This window comes from Heterodontus francisci, chromosome 13 (assembly GCF_036365525.1).
Source record: "Heterodontus francisci isolate sHetFra1 chromosome 13, sHetFra1.hap1, whole genome shotgun sequence".
NCBI classification, from domain to species: Eukaryota; Metazoa; Chordata; class Chondrichthyes; order Heterodontiformes; family Heterodontidae; genus Heterodontus; species Heterodontus francisci.
This window is the reverse complement of record NC_090383.1, coordinates 79,833,877-79,857,249: the sequence shown is the minus strand read 5'-3', so window position 1 is coordinate 79,857,249 and position 23,373 is coordinate 79,833,877. Positions and strand designations below refer to the sequence as shown.

The 23,373-nt window shown below is 47.1% G+C and overlaps 1 protein-coding gene across 1 annotated transcript in view; it reads left to right on the top strand.

The window, feature by feature from the left end:
• ush2a (Usher syndrome 2A (autosomal recessive, mild)) overlaps window positions 1–23,373 on the top strand; it is a 1,262,450-nt gene that overhangs the window by 324,872 nt on the left and 914,205 nt on the right. Inside the window, exon 21 of the mRNA XM_068045693.1 lies at window positions 2,784–3,014. Within this exon, the coding sequence (XP_067901794.1) occupies window positions 2,784–3,014 (231 nt within the window). The remainder of the gene's footprint in view (window positions 1–2,783; window positions 3,015–23,373) is intronic.

Sequence of the window (23,373 nt, the reverse complement as noted above, 5' to 3'; positions counted from 1 at the left end):
AAGGATTAGAGGGGACATGAGGAGAAACTTTTTCACCCTGAGGGTGGTGGGTGTCTGGAATTCACTGCCAGAATCGATGGTGGAAGCAGCGACCCTCAGTTCTTTTAAAAGGTACCTGGACATGCACCTGAAGTGCTGTAACCTGCGGGGCTATGGACCAGGTGCTGGAAAGTGGGATTAGTTTGAGTGGATAGCTTACTCGGCTGGCGCAGACACAATGGGCTGAATGGCCTCCTGTGCTGTATTTTGTTCTATGTTCTATACACAAACATGATTGCAAAAGAGTTATTACTGTAGTTTCAGTAATATGAATACAACACTAACTGATATTAGTTCACAGTGAATGACTTACACTGTTACAAAGCTGCTGTCTCTGTGAGTGCTCAATGAAATTTGAAGAAAGCTTCTCTCAATTTTTAAATAAACTGCAAACAATGGTGTAAAGAAAGTTGTCTTGTGTCAGCTCCAGTTGTAGCTTATGTAGAGAGACTGTGTGAGTAGCGGTTAGCACACTATTTTTATTTCTGTGATATGGCTTCAAGTGCAGTCCATGGTGAAGGGATAACAGTGTCTTCTGTCCGCTGGCAATATAAAAGGAGTTCTGGGCAGTTGAAGCCCAGTTTCTAGTGGGTGTGGATCCATGGCACAAACATTTCCATGATTTAGCATTTTTATGTCATTCCATTGAAAAGGAAATTGCAAGGTAGTTGTACCTTTTCATTTTTATTCAATGGGTTTGTGCATTTTTTTCTCTTTAAAAATGTGCAACTCTCCAGAATTTGGACCATCAAAGGAAAAATTATCAGCTATGTATTCATGTGATTTTGGGTTGAACCGTTTTAGTTTCACCAAGAAACGACACACAGGTGGCTGCTATAGAAAATAAATATGCTACACCGGGACAATAGTGAGTGCTCCCGAAATGGGACTAAGGTACAATACTGGGACAGAGTAGAGGGCACTTTACCCAGCAGTTATATCTGACTTGGCCATGTTCATACTGAAATGGAAAAGTACTCTGTTTCCCCAGCACTAACATTCTTTCTCTTGAAGTCAAAAATTCATTAAATGCAATGAAAAGATTTGCTAAGTGTTAAAATGTTAGGATCATGAAGTAACTTTTAACTCCAGGCATGGAAGAGATAGGCAATAGAGGGAATACTTGGCCTCTCCTGCTGGGAAGAAGCCTGGCCCATTTCAAGATCTGTATGCGTCATAGGATCCTCTTTTGTATGCAAAAATGAAGCTCCCACCTGATTCAGGTAGGAACCTGGCCCATCCAAAAGGTACTGAGAACTATAACAGCAGGCAAAGTTCGAATGGGAGCAACGCAACACATCCATTTTAGGACTAATATTTCCCTGTTTCCATTGCGTGGGCTGGATTAAGACAGCATCTGCAGAATGACTTTATCTAAAACAACTGCAAAAAATTAATTTCTGTAAGTAATTAGTGTCGGTTATAAGCCATTATTCAAGACATTTAGGACATCAGAGAAAGGCTGTATTCTCTATATTTGTGTGAATTAGAGGAATATATAGCTCTTTTATTAATAGGTACATATTTTAGAGTTCATAATGTTATCTGCTGGAAAAATAACTCCATCTATTTGAAAGCAGCTGTGGTGTCCAGTAGAGATGCCATTGTTCAGGTCAATCAAAACTGAATTTGCAATTTAAGCTTCACCTTCAATACCTGAAATGTGACTCTATGGGCTGCAATTGAAGAGTCCGCAGCCGAAGTAGGCGGCGGACATAAAAAAATGCATCCCGCCCGCACGGGCACAGCATCATGGAGCCACTGCAATTTCAAACGCAGGGGCTCATTTGCATGGCCGTGGTGCCCGCCCCCCGCAATCACATGGAGGGGGCGGGTGAGCCGTCGCAGGCAACGGTGTCAATGTGCAGGCGCCGGCGCAATTTTTAAAGGGTTTACAGCCCTTAATGGAGATTTTAAAATGAAAGGGCTAGGTCAGTTCAATGACCAAAAAAAAGTTTTAATTTACCATTAAATTCATTTTCCCACCCCCTCCCCATCGCATTTCAAAACATTCCTGCCCTTTTCACCCCCAGAATTTGTTTATTCAGAATTTGACCTTCCCCCCGCCCTGAAAATTCGGCACCTTTGCTCTTTACCCCTTCCCAATACTCCCACCCCCGACCATTCCGCAGCATTTTAACCCCGCTCTCCCCTCCCGCACAGAGAAAAAAATCCTTCTTTCCCCCCCACCCCCAGCCCCCCAACGGTGTCACGCTACATTTCCCCAAATGGGGATTCGAAGGTGCGACGATTAAGGAGGCGATGGAACCCTCATTAAATCAGGTATGTAAATTAGTTAACATAATATTTAAATGGGGGTCCCGTTGCCGAGTGGCGGGGCGGCCGCCGCGAGGTCTTGCCGCCGCTGGCGAGTTTGCCACGGGGCCTGTTGCCATTGGGGTCGGTGGCGGGCCTCCACCATACTGATCTTCATTGCCCCCCCTGCCAACGTTCCCGTGACAGAAGGGCTTTAAAATCCAGCCCTATACATGTATATGTGTGTGTATATATAATAGCAAACTTCTGCAAATTTGAAAATTATAAAGGCCATTCATTACTTACAGGATAAGAAACAATATTCTCAGTTCGTATTTTTAATTGACTTGCAGTACAAATCAGATACAACTGATACAAGTGGATACTAGCAAATAATATTGAGGATTTAAAAAAAATTATAGTATCTTCATTTTGCAAATGATAATCAGTATTCAGAGGATTAATTAAAAATGCATTTTCATCTTCAGCTCCAGCAGGACTAAGTGCACCTAGAGTGGAAGCAGTGAATAGCACAATGATGAAACTGTACTGGCAACCACCTATGGATATGAACAGTCCCCCTTCAGTGTACCAGCTGGAAAGGATGGATACGTCTTTATTTAGCCGCCTTGTTCGTGCTGAGAGAGGAACACGGTTCCCTGGTCATGGCTACTTCAAATTTCCTAGTTCAACTCTGCCTGTCAACACATACTTTACTGGTAATTATTTTGTCAAGTTAACAGTAATGCTATTTTCAAATCTCACTAATGCCAGAAACAACCATCAAACCAAAAGAAACTATTGAAATAATTTTTCAGCATCCAGATATTTTTGTGTGCAATCTTCTAGAATTGATTAAAAATATCCATTTATGATTTCAGGCAGTGTGTGCCAACACAATAAATAAAATATCTCACAATATTGTGAATTTGAGAATTTCTGTCAATCTCTTGCTAGAGACCAATGTAAATATCTCACCCCTCCCTCCCTTGTGAGTTTGCATCTTTAACAATTTTAAGGGAATTTTGTATCTTGCCTTCGTAATTATGTTCTCAATACAAATCACTCTTATGCTCTTACTGGCTGGTAAATCATGCATTGGTCCTGAATCTGCTGGAAACTTGAGCTGTCGGAATAAACAATTTAATGCCATGTGCCATTATTAGAACATCAAAGTTCCAGGAACTAACAGCGTAATGCGTTTTGCCATTAATTGTATTGCACATAATGTTCTGGGTTGTTTGTGCTGCTCTGCTGATGCTCTCACCTCGACCCATAAAAGTTTGTTTTTGCCATTCTTGCCTCCATTGCAGTCAATGGTGATCGCAAATTTCCTGGATTTATCCTTGTTTACATGCGTAGCCATTTAGACTGAAAAACAGTTGTGTAAGTTGCCTGGTATGAACATGATTTGTGGCACTCACATGTTTCTCAGCTTGGCAGCCAACAACAACTATCATTTAGAGCGACATTAAAGGCTCCAAGATACTTCATAGCAGCGTTACCAAACAACATTTGACATGTAGATAGGTTGCCGAATGCTTGGTCAAAGACTTAGGTTTTAAGGAGTGTCTTTAAAGGAGGTGGAGAGGTTTAGGGAATTTCAGAGCGAAGAGCCTAGGCGGATGGTTGCAAAATGGATAATTAAATCTGTAGAGTCTCATCTCAGCATTCTGGAAATTGTTAGATTTTTTATTAATTCTCTTAGTTTTGGCATAGTCATTTAAACATCTAAAGCAATTACTTTTAATACCACCTCCTCTTTCTACACAATAAGAAATCAAAATTGCAGTAGCCTATTCGTTGCCATTTAAAAAAATTCATTCATGGGATGTGGGCGACGCTGGCCAGACCAGCATTTATTGCCCATCCCTAATTGCCCTTGAGAAGGTGGTGGTGAGCTGCCTTCTTGAACCGCTGCAGTCCATTTGGGATAGGTACACCCACAGTGCTGTTAGGAAGGGAGTTCCAGGATTTTGACCCAGCGACAGTGAAGGAACGGCGATATAGTTCCAAGTCAGGATGGTGTGTGACTTGGGGGGGAACTTGCAGGTGGTGGTGTTCCCATGTATTTGCTGCCCTTGTCCTTCTAGTTGGTAGAGGTCGCGGGTTTGGAAGGTGCTGTCTAAGGAGCCTTGGTGCATTGCTGCAGTGCATCTTGTAGATGGTACACATTGCTGCCGCTGTGTGTCGGTGGTGGAGGGAGTGAATGTTTGTAGATGGGGTGCCAATCAAGCAGGCTGCTTTGTCCTCAATGGTGTCGAGCTTCTTGAGTGTTGTTGGAGCTGCACCCATCCAGGCAAGTGGAGAGTATTCCATCACACTCCTGACTTGTGTCTTGTAGATGGTGGACAGGCTTTGGGGAGTCAGGAGGTGAGTTACTCGCCTCAGGATTCCTAGCCTTTGACCTGCTCTTGTAGCCACGGTATCTATATGGCTACTCCAGTTCAGTTTCTGGTCAATGGTAACCCCGAGGATGTTGATAGTGGGGTATTCAGCGATGGTAATGCTGTTGAATGTCAAGGGGAGATGGTTAGATTCTCTCTTGTTGGAGATGGTCATTGCCCGCCACTTGTGTGGCGTGAATATTACTTGCCACTTATCAGCCCAAGCCTGGATATTGTCCAAGTCTTGCTGCATTTCTACACGGACTGCTTCACTATTTGAGGAGTCACGAATGGTGCTGAACATTGTGCAATCATCCGCGAACATCCCCACTTCTGACCTTATGATTAAAGGAAGGTCATTGATGAAGCAGCTGAAGATGGTTGGGCCTAGGACACTACCCTGAGGAACTCCTGCAGTGATGTCCTGGAGCTGAGATGATTGACCTCCAACAACCACAACCATCTTCCTTTGCGCTAGGTATGACTCCAGCCAGCGGAGGGTTCTCCCCCTGATTCTCATTGACCTCAGTTTTGCTAGGGCTCCTTGATGCCATACTCAGTCAAATGCTGCCTTGATATCAAGGGTAGTCACTCTCACCTCACCTCTTGAGTTCAGCCCTTTTGTCCATGTTTGAACCAAGGCTGTAATGAGGTCAGGAGCTGAGTGGCCCTGGCGGAACCCAAACTGAGTGTCACTGAGCAGGTTATTGCGAAGCAAGTGCTGCTTGATGGCACTGTTAAAGACACCTTCCATCACTTTTCTGGTGATAGAGAGTAGGCTGATGGGGCGGTAATTGGCCGGGTTGGATTTGTCCTGCTTTTTGTGTACAGGACATACCTGGGCAATTTTCCACATTGCAGGGTAGATGCCAGTGTTGTAGCTGTACTGGAACAGTTTGGCGAGGGGCGCCACAAGTTCTGGAGCACAGGTGTTCAGTACAATTGCTGGAATATTGTCAGGGCCCATAGCTTTTGCAGTGTCCAGTGCCTTCAATCGTTTCTTGATATCACACGGAGTGAATCGAATTGGCTGAAGTCTGGCATCTGTGATGCTGGGGACTTCAGCAGGAGGCCGAGATGGATCATCAACTTGGCACTTCTGGCTGAAGATTGTTGCAAATGCTTCAGCCTTATCTTTCGCACTGATGTGCTGGGCTCCCCCATCATTGAGGATGGGGATATTTGTGGAGCCATCTCCTCCAGTTAGTTGTTTAATTGTCCACCACCATTCACGGCTGCAAGTGGCAGGACTGCAGAGCTTGGATCTGATCAGTTGGTTTTGGGATCGCTTAGCTCTGTCTATCGCATGCTGCTTACGCAGTTTGGCACGCAGATAGTCCTGTGTTGTAGCTTCACCAGGTTGACACCTCATTTTGAGGTATGCCTGGTGCTGCTCCTGGCACGCCCTCCTGCACTCTTCATTGAACCAGGGTTGGTCTCCTGGCTTGATGGTAATGGTAGAGTGGAGGATATGCCGGGCCAAGAGGTTACAGATTGTGGTTGAGTACAATTCTGCTGCTGCTGATGGCCCCCAGCGCCTCATGGATGCCCAGTTTTGCATTGCTAGATCTGTTCGAAATCTATCCCATTTAGCATGGTGATAGTGCCACGCAACACGATGGACGGTATCCTCAATGTGAAGGTGGGACTTCATCTCCACGAGGACTATGTGGTGGTCACTCCTACCAATACAGTCATGGACAGAAGCATCTGCGGCAGGCAGATTGGTGAGGACGAGGTCAAGTATGTTTTTCCCTCGTGTTGGTTCCCCCACCACCTGCCGCAGACCCAGTCTAGCAGCTATGTCCTTTAGGACTCGGCCACCTCGGTCAGTAGTGGAGCTACCGAGCCACTCTTGGTGATGGACATTGAAGTCCCCCACCCAGAGTCCATTTTGTGTCCTTGCCACCCTCAGTGCTTCCTCCAAGTGGTGTTCAACATGGTGGAGTACTGAGTCATCAGCTGAGGGAGCGCGGGAGGTGGTAATCAGTAGGAGGTTGTCTTGCCCATGTTTGACCTGATGCCATGAGACTTCATGGGGTCCGGAGTCGATGTTGAGGACTCCCAGGGCAACTCCCTCCCTACTGTATACCACTGTACCACCACCTCTGGTGGGTCTGTCCTGCCGGTGGGACAGGACATACCCAGGGATAGTGATTGCAGTGTCTGGGACATTGTCTGTAAGTTATGATTCCGTGAGTATGACTTGTCAGGCTGTTGCTTGACTAGTCTGTGGGACAGCTCTCCCAACTTTGGCACAAGCCCCCAGATGTTAGTAAGGAGGACTTTGCAGGGTCGACAGGGCTGGGTTTGCCGTTGTCGTTTCCGGTGCCTAGGTCGATGCCGGGTGGTCCGTCCAGTTTCATTCCTTTTTATTAACTTCATAGCGGTTAGGTACAACTGAGTGGTTTGCTCGGCCATTTCAGAGGGCATGTAAGAGTTAACCACATTGCTTTGGGTCTGGAATCACATGGAGGCCAGACCAGGTAAGCCAGCAGATTTCCTTCACTAAAGGACATTAGTGAACCAGATGGGTTTTTACAACAATCGACAATGGTTTCTTGGCCATCATTAGACTAGCTTTTAATTCCAGATTTATTAATTAAATTCAAATTCCACCTTCTGCTGTGGTGGGATTCGAACCCATGTCCCCAGAGAAATACCCTGGGTCTCTGGGTTACTGGTCCAGTGATAATACCACTATGCCACCGCCTACCCATTCAGTGGCCAGGCTGCAGACAAAGCTGAGCAGGGATCCGCCAATCGCGCTGCGGCAGAGGGCGGGACTTCCGCTTGCGGCCAGAACAGACACTAACGGGGGTGGGATTGTGTGGGCAAGTGAAAGGCGGCGTGCGCGGCGGCGGCGACGAAAGACACAAAAAGGCGGGCAGCGGGATCCTGATCGGTGATGAGCTATACTCCAGCATCGCTCTGACGTTGGAAAACTGTCTTCCCAGTAAATTTTCCTGTACCTTATGACCATGGATGACCTCCAAGAGTAGCGGTGGGACAACTTGAGGTATAATGGCCTAAATATGCTAGTATCTCACTTCCAAAGAGTGTCAAGTGAGCATATGATTCACAGTGCTCTGGGTACTGGAAGGAGCATTGCAACTGCCTGAGGGAAGAAGGTGGCTGCTTTTGGCACGGAGTGGGAGAGGCTGGGAATTAACACTCTCTGGGGATGCAAGGAATGTGATCATGGCTTCGCGTCCCCTGCTCGAGCACTCTCATGTACAGCGTGGAATAGGAATACAATTACTCCTGCTTTTCCCTCAATAGCTCTCAGCCTCCTCTTCCTCCTCCTAGTCCCCTCATTCCCTTTCCCCCTGCTCAGTCTCCACCTCATGTCCTCCTGTTTGTGTGGAGCTGTGGGAAAGAAGTATAAAAGTTTACAATAGAATAGCATGTTCGTTCCTTTGATTACATAGTCAGCTTTACATTCAATGCACAACATGAGCAAAGGTAATCCGACTGAACTGGCCTACACTGGTGTTCACACACTCTACAATTATGCTTCCACTCTAATTTCCGCATCCCAACATACAGGAAATGGTTTCTCCACATCCAGTCTTTAGAGCACCTGCATAATTTCTAATATCTCTCTCGTCCGTCCTCTTTGTCACGGCCTTGGGCAACTTGCTGCCTAAGAAACAAAGCAATGGTTGTGAAACTCATTCATGGGCCTACATCAGTCTTACACATAGGACTACCAGCATGGTATCGCTTCAGCTACAGGGCCCCTCCTCATGCTGAGTGTGGTCTTTGAAATAAGGTTTTACCTCTAGCTTTTGTGTGCTTCTGCATGTTATGCTCTGCAGGGAGAAAACAGAAAAAATGTTACATGAGTTGCTATGTGAGAAGTGTAGGTATTGAACTGACAGGATTTTACTTTTCAAAAGTATTTAATTGGCTGTGAAATGGTTTGGGCTGTTCTGAGGTCATGAAAGGTGTTATATGAATGTAAGTCTTTGGGGCGAATTTTACAGACCCCCCGACGTCAGGGAACATGGTGGGGGGCGGGTGGCTGGAAAATGCCTCCAGCAGAGGCTCGCCACGGGCCTCGACGCCATGAAGGCCTGGCCCGATATTGCTGTCGGTGGCGAGGCCCCGTGGCGGCCCCCCGCCGCTCAGTGATGGGAGCCAAAGTTAAATATGCAAAGTAATTTAAATAAAGGAATTAATTAACTTCTTGCCTCCGCCTTCCATCCCGCTGTGATATTGTTGCTGTAGGCTGGCACTCCCCCGCCTTCGCATCCCCGTCCAGGGATCCTAGGTGGAACATTGGTGGGGAGGGGGGAGCAGGTAAGTTTTTCAGTGCAGCGCGGTGGGGTGGGAAGCGGGGTCAACCCAATATCATTAGTTTAGGGAATGGTGGGAAGTTTATGTACTTGGACGGGGGGGAAGGTCAGATGGGCAGGGGAAGTGTTTTGTGGGGGGAGAGGGCAAGTAATGAATTTTATGGTTATTGGGGGGCTGGCAGAGGGCAATTTAAATGGATTTAAAAATTTTTATTCAAATTACGTTTAAATATTTAAACTGAAAGTTAGGACTCGAAGTCCTTTAAAAATGGCATTAATGCCTGTGCAAAGGCAGCTGACGCCATTTCCGGGGACGGTCCCTCCGCCCGCCCCCTACACATCATTGGGGTGGGCAGTCCACCCTAGCCATTCAAATGAACCGCCACATTTAATATCGCGGCAGCTCCGCGACTGGCTGGCCGCCATTGTTTATGTCCGCTGTCAATTTCAGCCGTTTGTTTTCTTTCGTCAGCAGAGGGATGAACCTGTCAAAGTAATTTGCTGCTCACTCTAAAAGATCATCTCTCAGGGCAACAGAGTTTTATGACTGACTTGTTTTTGGGTTCTGCCTTGAGGTAACAAGCAGATCTCATCTTGAAAGTACATACCCTTCCCTTCTCTCTGCAGTACTGGTCATAAGACGTGGTGCTAAGTGGTGCAGCCAGCTCCCTTCATACCACCAGGCTTATCTTATAGGGAGCCCTTGCCCTGGGAGTATCCAGCAGCCAGTTTTGTTGGAGCTCTACCTCATCCAAAAAAACCTGCAGGTTTTTGTTCCCAAAGTTCTGCAAAGCTTTTTTTTGGACGCTTCTTGTGCTCCCACTGTGAAAAAGGGGCTGTGCAGGCACTAAATTACTTCTTGCAGTGTTTTCACAAATTTTTGAACTAAATTAACTTTATAAAATGAATTTAAGATCATTTCAGAAGATTCAGCTCACTTACCTCTGGGGACAGGAAGGGAGCGGGCTGGGGAGGAGGGGCGCATAAAATAACAAGGGAGTGGGGAAGACCAAGGACGCTCTTTTATTCTTCGAAATTTAATGGCCACTTAAGGGCCTCTTCCCACTGCTGCTGGCACTTAACTAGTGTCGTGGAAGGGGTCCTCAGCTATGTAAGTAGGCCGCCCAGTAAAACCTGTCAGCCTCCCTGTGGGCTGGCAGGGGAGCCCTCCTACTTGGGCAATCTGTGGCTCACAGAGACAAAGGCCACCCCAGTGCCAATCTCCCCTGTGCACTCACTAACCCATACCTCCCCACCCCGCTAAATCCCTCGCCTAGGCCTGCCTGATTGGCGAGCCCACCCCACTTACCATCACTCCAAGCCTCCATCGTTGTTCCTGGTCCCGGACCTAATGCAGTCCCAGCAGTGGCCACTGCTCCTGGTGGCGCTGCTGGGATTACTGAGCTGCCGGCACTCTGCTTGGCCGGAAGCTCTTGGAGGCAGAATTCCCATCGTTAGAGGGACAGGTACTCCAGCTCTAGCCAGTTAACTGCCTGAGTGCTGTGAAATGCAGCGGGGGTTCCCCAAAAGGTGGAGGCAGGGATCCCCTCCTCTTTCTGGCCCAGTGTTGGGACGCCTGCCTCCTGCATAAAAGTCAGGGAGTGGGCAGAGAGACAGGGGGAGTAAAATCGAGTGGGGAGGGGGTGCCGTTCCCATCGCCTATCTGCCCCCGCTGCTATTTTACCAGCGGCGGGGGAAGTGACAAACGACCTGACTGCCCCAGGCCAATTGAGGCCATTAAGTGGCCAATTAATTGCCACTTAAGGGTCTACTCCTACTGCCGCTGGTATATTACCAACAGCGGATAGGCACTTCAGCACCTGAGGAGGTTACCCAGTAATATTTGGTGGCCTCCTTGCAGGGGTGGGGGGGGGGGGTGGTGGTGGCTCACCTAATCGGGCACCCTGTGCCCCACGAAGGGCCACCTCCAGCAGCACGGGCCGTCCCAGCTAGAATTACCTGCCCCCCCCCCAACCCTGCATCTGACACCCACCCCTCTCGCCAGGGCCCAGGCCATTGTCCCCAGCGAGCGCAACCCCCACTCACCATTTCTGGGGCCTCCTCTATTGTTGCTGGTCTTGGCTGGGTGCAATCCCAACAGTGACCGCCACTTCTGGTGCCGCTGCTGGGACTGAGGAGCTGCCAGCCTCTGATTGGCCGACAGCTCTTGGAGGTGGGACTTCCTGCCTCAGAGGGGTTGGAAGTCCTGACTGAGGCCAATTAAGGGCCGGGCCATGCATAATTGCTGCGTGGCTTTCAGGCCTGGTGGAGGTAGGCTGTCCCCTGACTTTTTCGCCAGTGGGAGAAAATGTAAAATTATAAAATGTAAAATTGCGGCCATAGTATCTATTCTTAGCTTTATATAGTGTCATATGATTAGTCTGTGAGGTAAGCCATTAGCTGCACCATGACGATGGTCCATGATTCATCACTGAACCCACAATGCCATAGTTGGATCAATTTTCCAGCAGATTTTTGCATAACTATAATGCAAGATGAATGGAGAGCACAAATATCCAATTAATGGCATATATTGGCCAACATGTCCTCCAGAAAATTCCAGCTCATTGAAATGAATAAGGAAAGAGTCAGATGTGAATATTTGCTTTGTTCCAGAGCTATCATTCAATGAAGGATGACAGTAACAAGGAATAGATCATATTCCCATCTTACTACCCAAATATATTAGTAAGCAGTGTCTGACTTGTTGAGGTGTTTGGGGTTGAATTTTTGGGGCCCACAACCCCCGCCCCCCCATTCCCCCCCCAAAACTGAAGACGGGGACAGAGGCAGAGGTGGGGGGGCGGGGGACGAAAATACTGGCGCCAGGCGATGTGTCGATTTTAGGTCGCCAATCCCTGTGCCGTCAATAATGAGCAGTGCGGGGGGAGGGTGGGACAGGAATCCCACTCTCTCTCCAATTCAGGTCAATTAAACTTGTTAAAAAGCTTGTTTAGAACTTGTTGAAGGTGGGATATTTAAAGGGGCACAGTGGATTTAGAAGCTGTCAATTTCAGAACAGCTGAGGAGAGACAGGTAGAGATTAGGGAGCTAGCCATGGCTGCCCCAGGGCATCACTCCGGCCCACAAGAGGGTCAGCAGGGCAAAGGGGGACTGAGAACTTGGTAAGGGGATGTCCATGGTGCTGCACAGGTGACAGGGAGAGTTGGCACTCAGCATCTGGGCTTTGAATGGGGTTGGTACCCCCTGGCATTGTAGGGGCAGAAGAGCAGGGGACAAGGCTGCCAAGGACAATTGGGCAGCCGCCTGCCCAGAAGGACAGCTCTAGCTGGCAATGGGGCCACATCTGTCATATTTTGGGCCCATCGATGATGGGAGGCAACAACTTTCACAGGAAGGCCAGAACCCCAGGCATCAGGAGGGCATGGGAGAGGAAAGAGGGACAGGAAGGCACCTGAGGCCAAACCCTCAACACAGGATTTACCGCCGAAGACACAGCTACCTGGAGATGACCAAAAACCAGTGCCACAGGAGACTGTGACTCTCCAGGCAGATTCTGGTCACAGATATCTGTGCCCTTGTCACGAAGACCTCACATCTTGCGGTACTGGTTGCCATGCCCTGCCAGTGGCTGTCAAAGTCACCATGGCCTTGAACTTCTTTGCTTCTGGCTCCGTCCAAGGATTAGCTGCAGACCTTAGTGGCATCCCAAAAATGACTGCACATCACTGGTCACTGATGCCCTCTTTGCCAGAGCTGGACAACACATTCATTTAATGACAGATACAGCCTTGCAGGGATCCACCTCCATCACTGGATTCCCCCCAGGTGCAGGGCATCATCGACTGCACCCATGTGGCCATCAAGGCACACAGTGACCGGCCACTGAGATCCATCAGCAGGAAGGGCTTCCACTCCTTCAACGTCCATCTGCAACCACAAGAACTTCCTCCATGTGTGTGCTCACTTTCCTGGCAGCTGCCATGGCTCCTTCATCCTCCACCAGTCCAGGCTGCCTCAGATCTTCACTGCAGCTCTAAAGTGTGTGTATGGGTGCTAGGGGACAAGGGAAATTCCTGGAAGAGATGGCTACTGACCCCTTTCCGGAAGCCCCAGACACAGAGGCGATACAACCAATTCCCCCATCAGTAGGACAGCTATTGAGCGGGCAGCCCAGCTTCTGAAGATACGATTCCAGTGCCTGGGCCAGTCAGTGGCGCCCCCCAATGCCCTCCTGCAATGGTCTCCATCATTATGGTGGTCTCCTGTGCTCTCCATTACATAACTCTCAGAGAGATGTGGTCCTTGAGGACGGTGAAGCCTTGGAAGGAGACAGCTTATTGGGAGAGGAACAGGAAGTAAAAGAGAAGGAAGAATTTGAGGCGGAGGGAGATGACACTGAACAGAGAGGTATCCCTATTGCATGATGAGGTGACCTCCTCCTGCCACCATCCAGGAAGAGGACCTCCCTCGTCTCCCTCGCGGCTTCCATCATTACATCCAGGTCAACATCGATGAAGCGAGTGTCTGCCCTGCGCTGGGGGCCAGGCCTCTGGCTCCCCTGTGGCATCTCGCTTCCCTCTGGTGCAATGGAAGACTTTGGCACAAACCGCAGATCTCTCCCTCAGGACAGCCAGCAGCCTCGGTGGTGGCTATTGTTGGGAGTCTAAATGAGTTCCACACTTCATGTGAACCACCTCCATTCCTGCCCCCACTGGCTCTAAGTGGACAGGAAACCTGTCTCCATATCAATTAAGGACTCACCCCTGTGAAAATGTGAACTTTAATCAGTTTCCCACCGGAGGCAGGTTTCTGACTCAAAAACAAACCTGGCTTCAGTTCCGCACCTCGATGGCAGCAGCAGCTGGGGACACTATGGAGCATCCATGAGGCTGAGATCATCGTGGACAGCACATGCAAGGAGGTGGTCACATGCAGGTAAAGACTGCTCAGGCAGAAAGGGAATGGGTGACCGCCAGGCAGAGTAGAAGAACTAGGCAGGTAGTGCAGGAGTCTCCTGGGTCCATCTCCCTCTCTAACAGATTTTCCGCTTTGAATCCTGTTCGGGGAGATAGCTTCTCAGGGGAATGCAGCAAGAGCCAAGTCTGTGGCACCACGGGTGGCTCAGCTGCACAGTAGGGGAGGGATAAGAATGGGAGAGCTATAGTGATAGGGCATTCTATCGTAAGGGGTACAGATAGGCATTTCTGGGGCTGCAACCATGACTCAAGGCTGGTATGTTGCCTCCCTGGTGCAAGGGTCAAGGATGTCATGGAGCAGCTGCAGGACATTCTGAAGGGAGAGGGTGAACAGTCAGAGGTCATGGTTCACATTGGTACCAACAACAAAGGTAGAAAGAGGGATGAGGTCCTGCAACAAGAATTTAGGGAGCTAGGTAGCAGATTAAAAAGCAGGACCTCAAAGGTTGTAATCTTTGAATTACTCCTGGTGCTACGTGCTAGTGTGTATAGGAATAGGAGGATAGAGCAGATGAATGTGTGGCTGAAGAGTTGGTGCACTGGGTCTGTTTCTGGCGAAGGTGGAACCTGTACAAGTCAGACGGGTTGCACCTGAACCGGAAGGGGATCAACATCCTTGCTGGGAGGTTTGTCAGTGCTATGGGGGGGGGGGGGTTTAAACTAATTTGGCAGGGGGATGGGATACAGAGTGGAGGTTCAGTAGGGGTGATGCACAGCCAAATATAGAAGAGAAACTAAGTCATTCTGGAAGGCAGAGCAAATATAGACCTGTTAAGGCACAAGCTTAGTTTAGTTTAGTTTAGAGATACAACACTGAAACAGGCCCTTCGGTCCACCGAGTCTGTGCCAACCATCAACCACCCATTTATACTAATCCTACACTAATCCCATATTCCTACCACATCCCCACCTAACCGTATATTTCCCTACCACCTACCTATACTAGGGGCAATTTATAATGGCCAATTTACCTATCAACCTGCAAGTCTTTTGGCTTGTGGAAGGAAACCGGAGCACCCGGAGAAAGCCCACGCAGACACGGAGAACTTGCAAACTCCACACAGGCAGTACCCAGAATTGAACCCGGGTCGCTGGAGCTGTGAGGCTGCGGTGCTAACCACTGCGCCACTGTGCCGCCCATGCAAGGCTGGATTGCATCTATTTTAACATAAGGAGTCTTACAAGTGAGGCAGATGAATTGAGGGTGTTGATTAACACATGGAAATATGATATTATTGCTATTACAGAGACATGGTTGAGGGAAGGGCAGGACTGGCAGCTTAATATTCCAGGGTATAGAATCTTCAGGTCTGACAGTGGGGGGTGTAAAAGAGGAGGTGGCATTGCACTATTGATCAAGGAGTCAATTACTGCAGTAAGGAGGGATGATATCTTAGAACGTTCCTCAAATGAGGCCATCTGGGTAGAACTTAAAAACAAAAAGGAGCCAATCACTTACGGGCCTCCAAACAGTCAGGGAGAGATAGAGGAGCAGATATGTAGGCAAATCTCAGAGAGGTGTAAAAATAATAGGGTAATAATAGCGGATTTCAACTTCCCCAATATTAACTGGGATAGTCTTAGGGCAAAAGCCTTAAATGGGGTGGAATTCTTAAAGTGAATCCAGGAGAACTTTTTGAGCCAGCACGTAGAAAGTCCTACAAGAGAAGGGGTGGTACTGAACCTAATCTTAGGGAATGAAGCTGGACAAGTGGTAGAAGTGTCAGTGGGGGAACATTTCTGGGATAGTGACCATAACTCTGTAAGATTGTAAGATTTGAGGTAGTTATGGAAAAGGACAAAGGTGGACCAGAAATAAAGGTACTGAATTGGGTGAAGGCAGATTTCAATATGATAAAACTGGATCTGGCCAAAGTGCACTGGAAGCAGCTACTTGTACGAAAGTATACATCAGACTAGTGGGAGTCATTCAAAAAGGAAATAGTGAGAGTTCAGGGCCAACATGTTCCCGTAAAGGTGAAGGGTAGGACCATAAGTCCAGGGAACCCTGGATGTCAAGGGATATAGAGGATTGGATAAGGCAGATGGCAGATTCAGAGGGCTGAAAACAGCTGGAGGAGTATAGAAAATGTAGGGGGGTACTTAAAAAAGTAATTAGGAAAGCGAAGAGGGGACATGAAAAAACACTGGCGGGCAAGATAAAGGAAAATCCAAAGGCATTTTATAAGTATATTAAGGGCAAGAGGATAACCAGGGAAAGAGTAGGGCCCATTCAGGACCAAAGTGGCAATCTGTGTGTGGAGCCGGAGGACGTAGGTGAGGTTTTAAATGATTACTTTTCATCTGTGTTCAGTATGGAGAAGGACAATGTAGGTGTAGAGATCAGGGAGGGGGATTGTGATATACTTGAAAAATTAACATTGAAAGGGAGGAAGTATTAGCGGTTTTGGTGGGCTTAAAAGTGGATAAATCCCCAGGCCCAGATGAGATGTATCCCAGGCTGCTATGTGAGGCAAGAGAGGAGATTGCAGGGGCTCTGACACAAATTTTCAAATCCTCTCTGGCCACAGGAGAAGTGCCGGAGGTCTGTAGGATGTGAATGTGGTACCATTATTCATTATTCAATCCCTGCCACTTGGAGAGGCAGGGATTAATCAAGGATAGTCAGCGTGGCTTTATCAGGGGGAGATCATGTCTAACAAATTTGATTGAATTTTTCGAGGAGGTGACTAGGTGTGTAGCTGAGGGTAAATCAGTTGATGTAGTCTACATGGACTTCAGTAAGGCTTTTGATAAGGTCCTGCATGGGAGATTGGTCAAGAAGGTAAGAGCCCATGGGATCCAGGGCAATCTGGTAAATTGAATCCAAAATTGGCTTAGTGGCAGGAGGCAGAGGGTGATGGTCGAGGGTTGTTTCAGCGATTAGAAGCCTGTGACCAGTGGTGTACCACAGGGATCGGTGCTGGGACCCTTGCTGTTTGTAGTGTACATTAATGATTTAGACGTAAATATAGGAGGTATGATCAGTAAGTTCGCAGATGACACGAAAATTGGTGGTGTCGTAAATAGTGAGGAGGAAAGCTTTAGATTATAGGATGATATTGATGGGCAGAGCAGTGGCAAATGGAATTTAATCCGGAGAAGTGTGAGGTGATGTATTTTGGGAGGACTAACAAGGCAAGGGAATAAATAATGGGTGGTAGGACCCTAGGAAGTACAGAGGGTCAGAGGGACATTGGTGTACTTGTCCAAAGATCACTGAAGGCAGCAGCACAGGTAGATAAGGTGGTTAGGAAGGCATATGGGATACTTGCCTTTATTAGCCGAGGCATTGAATATAAGAGCAGGGAGGTTATGATGGAGCTGTATAAAATGCTAGTTAGGCCACAGCTGGAGAACTGTGCACAGTTATGGTCGCCACACTATAGGAAGGATGTGATTGCACTGGAGAGGGTGCAGAGGAGATTCACCAGGATGTTGCCTGGGCTGGAGCATTTCAGCTATGAAGAGAGACAGGATAGGCTAGGGTAGTTTTCCTTAGAGCAGAGAAGGCTGAGGGGGGACCTGATTGAGGTAAACAAAATTATGAGGGACATAGATAGGGTAGATAGGAAGAAACTTTTTCCCTTAGCGGAGGTGTCAATAACCAGAGGGCATAGATTTAAGGTAAGGGGCAGGAGGTTTAGAGGGGATTTGAGGAAAAGGTTTTTCACCCAGAGGGTGGTTAGAATCTGGAACACACTGCCTGAAGGGGTGGTAGAGGCAGGAACCCTTACAACACTTAAGAAGTATTTGGATGAGCATTTGAAACGTCATAGCATACAAGGTTGCGGGCCAAGTGCTAGAAAATGGGATTAGAATAGATGGGCTTGATGGCCGGCACATGGTGCGCCGAAGGGCCTGTTTCTGTGCTGTATAACTCTATGACTCTATGAGGACTGCTTATGCGCCAAACTGCGTAAGCATCATGCGATAGAGCTAAGTGATCCCATAACCAACGGATTAGATCTAAGTTCTGCAGTCCTGCCACATCCAGCAGTGAATGGTGGTGGACAATTAAACAACTAACTGGAGGAGGAGGCTCCACAAATATCCCCATCCTCAATGATGGGGGAGCCCAGCACATCAGTGCAAAAGATAAGGCTGAAGCATTTGCAACAATCTTCAGCCAGAAGTGCCAAGTGGATGATCCATCCTTCCAATGCAGCATTCAGACTTCTAGTCGAAGCTCCTTGTGCTGCAATGGAAACTGAGGCATCGGCCATCAGACTGCATCATGGTTGGATCTACAAGTGTGTTGATGGAGTTGGCCACCACTTTCGTGCTAGAAAGGATGGGCTCCAAGCTCTGCACAAAGCCCTCTACCAAACTGGTGCTGAATTCCTCCATGCTTCTTGACATTGATTGCAGGCTTTCTAGCATGCATCCCAAGCATCGAGAATTTTATTATGCATACCCATCAGTGTTCTTCTTTAGGCTGCCCCATCAAAATGCTCATTTGAATCCTCTGCAGCAGAACTTGTGTGCGATCTTGCCTTCTGGTGAGCTGACATCTGCCTATCATTGCCTCCTGCCCTGGGTGTAGTCCATTCATGCCCAGATCCCACCACTATGCTATCCTTTAAATTACGCAAAGTGTTAATATCTGAGCTGGTGGCTGCGAGAGTGAAATCGAGTGATGGTGCATCATCATCAATTCTGTAGCCTTGCTGTTCCTCCACTGCCTGGCCAGATTGCACCTCTTGGGTGTCAGACAGAAGAAAGGCACAAGGGTAAGACTGTGGTGCAGTAAGAAGTGCATGCTTACACCATTTGAAACCTGTAAATCAGAAGAGGCGGAATGTGAGAAGGAGAATATGGTTTGAGGATACCAGCATCTTCAGTGGTTCCGGCCCCTTTGCTGGCCACAGCCTTAGCAATGGGTGTTCCACTAATGGCCAGGACTGTCTCCTCCATGAGGTAAGGACATGCAGGTGAGCCTGCCCCCTCTGATTAGCTCCAGCTGCTTCTGATGCTGTGCCACCTTGTCCTGCAAGAGAGAGGGAAGTGTGTCAGTGAATGTGGTTTAGTCTGTTAGGACGATAATTCTGTCATTATTGAATAGCTGGCAGTGTGTGCAAACTGCGAGATGTGGGTGTGAGGCTTGAAGCAGTGCTAAGTGTGTGAGGGTGTGGTGTAGCATATGATTATCAGTTGTGCGTCCTAGTTGCTGGAGATTGTTGGTAGATGAGTAATGGGGGTGTCTTGAGTTGAGCAGCGTCTGAGACTAATGGTACAGTTGTTAGGATATGACATTTGAAGATGCATTCACTGAACTTAACCACTTGTGTGAGAGCATTAAACTTCCTACTCCACTTCACTCAGATGCTCGGGATTGACTCCTGGCATTGACCTGCATGGCTTTCTACTCCCATTGCCTTCTGAGCATGTGTCTTGAGGACCTCCTGATCCCTTGTGGATACACTGCTTTCCAACTCTTCCACCAAGACCTCCAGTGCAGCATCCCAAAACCTTGGAACCCATGTTCTCCCATGCTGTGCTATTATTTAATGTTTTACAGGTCAGATTCACCTTGCATAACTGCTGCAATCGCAATGCACCTCCCCTTTAAAAGGTGCAGGCTAGCTTTTAGCAGTGTAGGCGAACTTTTAGTGGTATTAACCACTCCCACTATTGGGTCTCTGCTGATGTGTGCAGCCAATCAACAGCTTGGTTGGTGCTAGCTGGATGCTGAAATCATTTAAAACAGCAGCCAGATAATGTTGGCCTGCTGCCTGTGTTGAAGTCAACAGGCACGTGTTAATTGCACATCCCAAGCCTCGTGCCTGTTTTTGCAGGCTATCAAATTTTTCCCACAAGATGTTTGCATTGCAGTCGTTTTGACCATTTTGAAGTTGCTGAAAGCTGCGAGAATTGTTTCATGCACCACTTTTAGCAATCATCACAAGGATTGACTTTAGTGGATTCAAACACAGACCCCAGAAGTGCAAATTGGAGAACTTGGTCATTATATTATCTATTTCATTGTTCGTTTTGCTTAATGTTTTACAAATGACATACGAAATCCATAGTGTGAACATTCACAAAGGTACATTATAGATCATTTATTAGAATACTTACACTGTATACAGATTGTTGCTTATCTGATCTGTTGATTGTTGTAAACTAAAGTATCTATCTATATAGTACAATGTTTTAGGTAGATTTTCAGTTGTGCCCGTCTTTAGGTTCAGACCTGGCACTGCAGAGGTAGCAGACACCCAGATCAAGAGGCTCAAGGATCACAAAGAATTGGTCTTTGGGCCTCATCTATATATGCGGGTGAGCTGCCGCGCTGGTCTTATTCAGGCGAGCTGCTGGTGCTGGTCTGGCTTTCACAGGCAACTTGCCTGACAAGAAAATTCAATTTCAGTCTGCCTGTCTTCCCGGCAGCAGCTTCAGGTAAGTCCTGGGAGGGAGGGTTGAAGTGGGCAATAGTGGAAGGTGATCGCAAGGATTGTGAAGATGTGGGTAGCATTTCTGTTTCCCCTGGTACAACAGAAAGTTTCTATTAAATAGGAGAAAACTTGCTTTAGCAGCTCAGGTCTGATCACAGGGTAGATTTTGTGGACAGCGGCAAAGCAACAGCGCTCACCGCTGACCTTGAAGAAAGCTGCCTACAAAGATTTGGTGATCGCTGTGGCATGGACGTCCCCTTTCCTGACGTTTCCTGACAGTTTCAATATGGTGGTAAGTCAAGGGGATCTCCAGATTTCCAGCAGCAGTGATGTCAGCAAGTAGGGTAAGCAGCCAATCACATTGAAGTATTCTCATAAACAGCAAACCAGGAAGTTCGAAGCACTGAACCACTTCACTTTTAATTTTAATTTTCAGATTGTGAAAGAAATTATTAATATGATTGCATTAAGATAGAAACTACTATAAAGATAAACTTTTAAAAAATCCACATTCTTAAATTTTTTTTTATCATAATGGAGAAATTTGACATTCCACAAATATAAAATAAGCTTTTCAAGGCCAGTGAAGATGTTTAGCAGCAATTATGAAGTCATTACATCATTAAAAAGCCAGTTATATCTCATTCATCAAGGTGTAACTTTTTCAAGGGTTCTTACAGTGAGACTAACAATGTAAAAGTAGAGATTTTTATCAAGTCACTGCTCAGGGATTGCAGTCCGGGGTGGGGGTGAGGGGTGAGGGCAGTAGGGAGCTCAACAGCGCACCTTGTGGCGGAGCATAGAATCACTGACAGCAGCTTCTGTTTTTCCATGTGATTCTCACATGTGTGGACTCCTGAAGTTGCTGTCACTTTCAGTGGACTAATGACAGTGTGCGCTGACAGTTTCGCCATCATTACCACCACAAAATATACATGTTTCGGACTTTGGCATTTTCTCTCAGCCATTTAGCAAAGAGAAGCAGTATTAAGATCAATTCGCATTCTCAAAGCTCGGAAGAGAAAGAGAAACATTAAAGACTGACAGCTGGGGGTAGGAGGTAGACTCATGCTTTGTATGTCAGCTGGAGACACATAGCTCTCAGCAAAGAGCAGCAGAATATAGAGAAATGACAGAAGATAACCGAAAAACTTCAGAAAAGTAAAAACATTAAACAAAGATTATGTAATAGAGAAAACAAACATAAACTGGAAAATTGACCGGATGGAAAGTATAATGAATGGCAGAGTACAAGAGTACTTCTCTGGTATGCCAATTACATACTTGACCTAATTGGAATTCCCTGATTCTGGCTGTTTACTGACAGTGGCTTGTGCAGTTGGAGTGTCCACTGGGTGGAGGGGTGCCTGTAATTGTGGAGTTAGCTGGCCATTACAAAAAAAGAACTTGCATTTATATAATGCCTTTCATGACTTCAGGACATCCCAAACTGTTTTTGCAGCTTTTTTGAAGTGTAGTCATTGTTGCAATTTGGGAACAATTAGGGAGCAGTGCCAGGAGACCCAGCAGTAGTTTGTCTCTGTTTCTTGTTTCCCTTAAAGTCGCTGATTGCATTGTGATTGGCTGTTTTAAGAAAACTATCATTTAAGATTCTACCAGTATATTAGGGACACAAGAGGTGGGACTGGCAGAATTTCTGGCAGGTGTCACTGTTTGTGATGTGAATGTCAAAGAGGGTGGCAGCCCCAGCATTGCTCTTATGGGGCCAAGATTGATCATCAACAGGTCCCACCAGACTGGTGCCCTGTGAGCTCGTAACATGGTGTCAGAAGTGGAGCTGAGGTGATTGTTGAAGAGCTGTTTAGAAGCATAGCTACGGAACAAAGTCCACAGTAATGGTCAGAACTGCTAAAAGCCACAGGAAACCACAGAAAAGGAACAAAGAGACAGCTGAAAGCACAGGGTAAGACAATGGCTGAAAAATTTCCTCTGCCTGCGCTGGTCGAAATGAAAGGCAATATGAACCAGTAATGGCAGTTTTTCTACGAGCGGCTGCGAGTGGCTATATTTTTATCACTGTTGGGAAGAGACTCTTACAAAGCGTATTCCACCCTAAATCTCTCTGAAGAACAAAAAAAACAGACAACAGAAATTTTGAAACCTTGAAGGCACGCTCTGAACCCCAAATGAATGTAACCTATGAACGATGTGTGTTCAATATTAGGTGAAAAAGAGTCCATTAATCAATATGTGACTGCATGAATACAGCTTGCAGAATCCTGTGAATTTGCGCAACTAAAAGATGATCTAATTAAAGACAGGATTGTATTAGGCATAAAAGATGCCGCAGTGAGAGCACAACTACTGAGAGAGGAGTAACTGCCTCTCAGGAAAACAATCGACGTGTGCAGAAGCACTGAGGTTGTAAATCAGCAGCTGGAGCATATTAATGGCACAACTGACCAGGCATTGCATTATTCTGATAGACATTCCAGGCCGAAAGAGCAGAAAGATCACGGACAAAGGGCAGGTTGCAAATACTGCGGAGGACATCACGCACAGGAAAAGAAGGCATGTCCAGCATAGGTAGAGCAGTGTTCTCACTGCAAGAAGCTGAATCATTCTGCACACAAGTGTTTGGCTAGAAGGAAGCATAACAAGCAGATACGGATGGCCACTGGAGAGACGTCAGCTGAAGATTCTGACAAATCACTATACACCTGCAACAGGTTGGTTCAGTCAGGTTGATAGGTGATAAATGGTTTATGACTGTTGGAATGATGCTGGCAGAAGGAGAATATCAGGTCAACATAAAGTGCCAGATAGACACCGGTGCAACATCATGACCTTCATAGACCTGTATAAAGTGGCTCAACATGGCAATCCAAAAATGAAGCCCTCAAAAGTAAGGTTGACACTATATGATGGCACCATACTAGTGCCAAGAGAGCAAGTTACTCTGAGAGCCCAATGCAATGGCAAGAACGAAGATCCAGAGTTCCAGATCATAAACGGCAAGCAAAAGCCACTCATCTCAGCCGTTTAAAGCTTGGACTGGTAACCCTCAACACACAAAAAGAGATTTGCAACG